Here is a 6,522-nt window from a genome sequence, read left to right as displayed (position 1 = left end):
TTACGACTTGCAACGTCGTCGTCTCTTCTGGTTATCGTGCATAAACCGTGTGATACAAAGAACACAAATGGCCTCAGTATAAACACGGAAATGAATGCGTGATAGCCTATATATATATATATATATATATATATATATATATTGTTTTTATTACTATAGTAATATTAGTAATAATAACTGCAGTTATATCTACCCTAAAGTTCGAGTTACATGACCAGTGTATACATTCGATTGTGAGCACACACAAATGAAATCATGACTTCTCGCGCGCACACCCACATCCACTTGAATTATAACGTACGTCAGAAGGATGGAGAGTAGGTGTGATGCGCGCAGAAGATCATAGTAACATGCTTGATTGAAGGGCAGCGTAATGATCCATATAGACGTACAGTAAAACACACAGACGCACGGTCGCTGTGTGTGTGGGTGTTTTAATGTTTTGTACAGTCTTATTAAGTGCGCTGCCCTTCAATGCGCCAGCCGCAAATCCCGGCTGCGGCGGTCGCATTTCGATGGAGGCGAAATGCAAGAACGCCCGTGTGCCTGCGTTGTAGTGCACGTTAAAGAACCCCAGGTGGTCAAAATTAATCCGGAGCCCTCCACTACGGCGTGCCTCATAAAACTGATCTTTGGCACGTGAAACCCCAGAATCAATCAATCAATCAATCAAGAATGTCTATAACCAACTATATCCCGCCTATTCGTCCTGACCAAGTTGAATGGTAGCATGCAGTATATCGACATATACATTCTGCCAAACACGCAGGGGAGCTTTAAAGTCTGTTATAAACGGCTGATCGATACCATTTGTGTAGAAGAAAAGATCAAAAGGTTCTCTGAACCCCTAGAGAAATACTGAATTAAGTGATGGTGTTCTGTGCAGGCGCTACACAGATAGTTTCTCACAGTACAATATATATATTCCAGGGGTCAACTGAGGCTGTAGCTTGCAGCTGCAAGCTACAGCCAACATAACAGCTACAACATAATAACTGCACGGACGTATATTGACTAGTTAATGTACGTCCGTGCAATTATTATGTTGTAGATACAGTCGAGAACCTCTACAACGAAATGGCCTGTAGGAATGTTCCGCGGTTGTATTGTGAGCTGTGTGGAGCGCGACCTTTGCCATGAAGTGGCCTGGGCCCAATCACTTCAGCTAGGCCTAACTAGGCCTACAGTCGAACACTGTTACTGAAAAGTTCGAAAATATTACAAAATACACTAAACAGGTCATCTGGCGTGATATATATCTATATATACGCTTTATTGCTGAGAGCACCTTCCATGTACTCCAGCTTCTCCATATCGACAAATATGCTTGTTGCGGTAAAATACCGCTTTGCATACACTGACAATCGTGTGGTATATACGGGGCCACTTTATGCGTGGCTTGGACGCAGCATCCTTGATCCTTTTACGGGTGCTTTTTTTGTCTTATGTGTATATAGGTGACACGTCGGTCTAGATGAAATTAATGTTCATTTTGTCGAACGCTGATGGGAAGAATACGATCGAATACTCCATGTTCACATAGTTCCGCAGGCATATATGACAATTAGTTTGCGGGATGAATATTTTTCTTAATCGTTTCTGATTTAATTTTGATAACGGTTGAAGGCAATGTGCAACGTACATAATGCATGTACAAGGGGTAAACCCTCACCTTAGCTAGATCTGAGCATTCGATCGAGAGAAAGCTGTGTGCACGCGTTATAGCGATTATATCGAGCACTGAAAGGCATGCATTCTTCTTAGATCTGGTTTAATGGAATTGTTTAAGCATTTTCTAAAATAATTTAATGCTATATAATAACAGAAGTAGTTTATTTTTATTTGCATAGCACAGCATATACAAACGCATTTTTCGTTCCTTTGTGCTACTGCAAGAACCACAGCTCATTTACAATGTGCACGTCGGTCGTGGCGTAGCGCAAGAATAAAACCCATTAATTAACATAAACAGAACAGAAATTGCGGCCGGTACGCACACGCGCGCACTACAACACACACACACACACACACACACGCAAAAAAAGAAAAAAAAAACAGCTTCTTTACAGCGCCACTTAAAGTTATTATCCTCCTTTCCACTACGGGTGGCCGTGGCCTTTGTGACCATCCAAGCGTGGTAGCATTTCGGTAGTCGCTGCGTTCTATTATATCTTTTATTCGTTGTGTCCGTGGTTTTTGCCGAAAGTTTGTCGTTCGTTGTGAACGCGCGTGCCTCGTCGGCCTCGAAGCTTCTGCGCCTGCACGACGATCTGTGGCAAGTACGAAGCAATGTTCGCGTGCGTACAGTACACTGAAGACAAGGAGCGGGCAGTGCTGCCTGTGGAACTGGTCAGAGATTTCCGTCCACGAAGTCCAGATGACTTCAAGAAAGACAATGTTGTGATGGCGTATTGGGCGGACGAGGATGGAGGAGGTGAAAGCTTCTACCCGGCCAACGTCACTGCACTCGCGGGTAAGCCGATCCGTTGCCGCCGCGGGCGATTTGCGCCTAGAGTAGGGGTCTGAACACACGGCCCGCCATGCTCTTGTATTCTGCATTCTTTCATTTGAGTTCTGATTTAATCATTTTCAGACTCCCTTGAGGGCCTTGTCACCAAATTAAAGACGTCACGGAGCTCATTTCCCAGAGTGATATTGGGAAAGCTGAGCAAGGGCAACTTGGTAAGATTATTTTCAATTATATTTTACAATGTACTGTGTGAACGGACATTAGTAATGTTTGCTTATGCCAGTGGTAAAACAACACCTAATGAATAGTGACTTGAGTGCACCTTGCGCATGAAGACATATTTTTAGCTAAATTTGATTCATGTGTGGTTCACTGTACCATCCTCACTATAACATGTTGTGTACAGATGTGAAAGCTGTGGTAAAAAAAATGCCCCTACACTGCTGTCCTCTTGCAGTGTGGTACAGCACAGTGCATAGTTGCAGAAAGTGATTGCTGAGGTTATGCTTGTTGGTGTGTCTTTGTCTTTGTACAAACAATTTTGTAACAAGGCTATGATTTTAGCTGCTGCCAGGCTCCATGGGAATGTGCATGAGTGGTCTCTCTTTCACATCCATGGGACAAGCATGTAGTAAAGAGAGGTCACATGAGTGTCCTCTCTTTCACACATGAACGTGCGCACATACACCTCTCTCTTCAAAGTTTGGTTACACATTAATATTGCAGATATTGTCAGGTTGAGGCACTGCAAAATGTGCATACACAGCACACCTCCCATTCAATGCAAGCTGTGTGCATCTTCAGAGCTTTCATGTTGTTTGTGCGGAATGCCTGGTCACTACATCCCACTAGTCTCCCCTCTGCCTGGTCTTGGTCTGTCAGGGTGTACATGGTGCATAATGTGGTTGGTGGGACACTATACCCGCTCTTGTGAGGTGGACACAGACACCTTGGCTGATCTGCTGGTACTGTCCACTTTGGACCACATTTTAGACCTCTGCCAAAATTGCAGACTTGTATGTTGGTACATTTCCTGTACTGCAGCTTCAGTTCCACCTCCATGAATGTTTGCTTATACCACGTTCCTCCTGGTGCCCTGATTTTAAGGCCCCAGGTCTTGTAACTGTAATAACGGCATGTAATTGTATGATAGTTGCAAATGTTTGCTTATACTGAGTTCCTCCTGGTGCCCTGATTTTAAGGCCCCAGGTCTTATACAACTGTAATAATGGCATGTAATTGTATGATAGTGGCAAAAACATGGCTTTGGAGGTCATAATGTGGTGCTTAAAGGGGTGAGACACCAAATTTCGAGGCTATAAAAAGCCTGCTGTAGGCTTCCTCTGTATGCAGGGGCACTCAACAAGTGTTGGACACAGCAAACGTTTAAAATATATTTGAATTCGGTTCCAAAGAGTGCCTAAATGCTTGTTGTCGCGATCGAGACCCATCGCTAGCACGATTGACACCGACGTCACTGTGCACGACGCGTAACAAAACTTTTAGTGACGTCATACCACATTAGAGTGTCGTATAATGAGTGGTGACCCACAGCACCGGGCAAGCCTAGAGAGCCTCGAGTCTTAAGTGCCGTGAGCTGCGTCGGATGCAGACATAGAGTTGGAATCGGAGATGCTGCAGCTAGCCATCACAACTGTCAGTGTGGTTTTGTTTGCCTGCGCTGGTGCAGAACTTGTGTGCGAGAGCAGACAATGCAGCAGTGTGTGCATCATAGCTTTGTGGGCCCACGTGACCAAGCTTCCTAGACAGTGACGTCACTCTCCGACTCGGCGTCCAGAAACCAAAACTGAAAATCGTTCACACAAATAATACAATATTAAATTATTTACCGAGAATATACGAATCTTAGAGCGGGGGGGTGCATCATGCTTCCTGGAGCAATAAGAAACCTTTATAACAAAGAATGTGCAAGCCTCAAATTTGGTGTCTCAACCCGTTTAATTGATCTTGTTGAGTGTAGCATCAGAACTGTTTCAGAATGTGCAGCTGCAGCCTTAATGATGGCAAGTGCTTTTCAGTGCATTGAAAGAGGCCTGGATAAAACCAAAAGTTCAGTGACATCTAGCTTGGGCAGGGTAATATTTAATTGAAATGCAAAAATAAGGAAAAGGGAAATGGAATCAAAGATAAAGACTGCCAGTTACAATTTGTGACACACCCACAATCTTATCATATTACACGCACCATTTGGAGTTTGTGGGTTCGGCTCCCACCGGTGGACAGGTTCTCTTTTCTTTTACTTTCATTTTTTTTCATTTATTTATTTCACCTAAAACCACAGTTATTTATTTCACCTAAAACCACAGCTGTGCTTTCTTTGGCTTTACCGTCTTCGTGTGGTTGATTTAAAAAAAGTCGATTCCCTTTCTTTTTCTCACTCAACCACATAGACACTTCTGTTCCAGCGGTCAGTGTTGGCTGCTGGGGGAGTTCCTGCAGTTATCGAGATCAGAATTAGATCTTGATGCCTCCATAAATGTTGTTGAGTGGATGTGTTGTGGCTTATCTTGCATGTCATTTTTGTGGTTAAGGCTGATGAAGGTTTGTCCAAGAGGGAGCAGAGGAAGAGGAAACGGGAAGCTTCCAGGAAAGAACTTGGAGAAATACTTAAAGCCTTCAAGCAATCAGAGAACTCGGAACTGGTAAGCAATATTTGAGCCCAGCAGCCTATTATTACCGTCAACACTTAAACCTGATGGCAATGCTGAAACAATATTTTGGTTAAAGCTTAAAATAATAGTTTACTAGTTTACCTTACTGCTTCATTATCCTGTCTGTGATGTGATAAGGGTGCAGTGATTATGCCTCATACTTTGTTGTTCGGAACATTTTTTTCTTAGCATTTTCATTTAATTTACAGGCCTGTGTAAGTTGGCCTTCTGGCAGCACAACATAGTAGTATTGTTAACTTGGCACTAATACCATGCATGGGACTTGCACAATAAAAAAAAGAGTAGTCTGCAGTATTTTATGTGACTCCTTCAAGTGTTCATCAGTAAACCATGTAAGGGCTTGTTAAAACAAGAAATATTCAATAAATGCCACTTGCATTAGCATGTGCAAATAAAAAATTTTGATGCGCAGATATAAAGAGAAAAGCTTTCTGGAAAAAAAATATATGTACCTAACACAAAGCACAAATGGTGCCTAAGTACGTCGTAGCAGAAACTGTTGCCTTGATTCCCTCGGCTAGTACCAAATTCTCCTTGGTGCTTTATGGCTGGTCATACATAGGAAAGTTGTGCTAGCATAATCGCGACAACCTGCCATTTCAAGATATCATTTTTACACTCATTTTACCTGACTGCTAATAAGAAATCACTGGCCTGTACTGGGATTCTTAATTTGTGGCTTCCTTTGTGACCACAGAAGGGACGCACTGCATTGAAAAGCGATGCCAGAACATGTGGATGGGTGACACTTTTGGCACCCATATGGCTGGCTCACGTTGACCTGTCTCCTTTAATACTAGTGCAGGTGTTTCTTGGTTTGCCAGAAGTGCACCGTCACTTTATTTGGATTGACTGATATACATTTATGATATTTTGCTGCGGCACATAATTCCTTTAGCTATGATTAACACTGATTATCAGATTTAACTTGGAAACGTCTGGTTCTATCTGATTCCTGGTAGTAAATTATTGGTTTCCATGTGCATGCAACTGGCAGTGACTTGCTTTTAAAAAGTATTGCTCATAATTCGCTCTTCAAAAATCGTCATTCCCCCAAGGTTCATGGTGCCATGTCTTATTGCAGTTTGAATACCTTGATGATGAAAGTAAAGATTCATCTACTGTTCAGGATCCTCACAAAGAAAGAACAGCAGCTAAAGAAATTGAGTGGAAGGTCATGGCAGAAAAAATAGAGGAGTTGGAAAAAAAACTACAAAAAAAGGAAAATGAAAAAGAAGAACTCGCTCAGCTCCTGGACGAAGAAAGAGAGAGGTCAAGAAGACTGACAGATGCCCTCCTCAACAAGATTGGTAAGTTGCAAGCTCGTGTTTGTGACGAGTGTTGACGTTCGGCTTTGTT

General features: G+C 42.7%; 1 protein-coding gene across 1 annotated transcript; it reads left to right on the top strand.

Moving 5' to 3' along the window:
- The first annotated feature begins 1,940 nt into the window (after positions 1-1,940).
- On the top strand, positions 1,941-5,401 carry LOC125942772 (uncharacterized). The gene is made up of 3 exons (XM_049661029.1): positions 1,941-2,473; positions 2,594-2,682; positions 5,023-5,401. The coding sequence occupies exons 1-3, from the start codon at positions 2,290-2,292 to the stop codon at positions 5,146-5,148; spliced, it is 399 nt and encodes a 132-aa protein (XP_049516986.1). The 5' UTR covers positions 1,941-2,289; the 3' UTR covers positions 5,149-5,401.
- The last annotated feature ends 1,121 nt before the right edge of the window (positions 5,402-6,522 follow it).

The sequence above is a fragment of the Dermacentor silvarum genome, chromosome 1 (genome assembly GCF_013339745.2).
Source record: "Dermacentor silvarum isolate Dsil-2018 chromosome 1, BIME_Dsil_1.4, whole genome shotgun sequence".
NCBI lineage: Eukaryota > Metazoa > Arthropoda > Arachnida > Ixodida > Ixodidae > Dermacentor > Dermacentor silvarum.
This window is presented reverse-complemented; position numbering and strand designations above follow the sequence as displayed.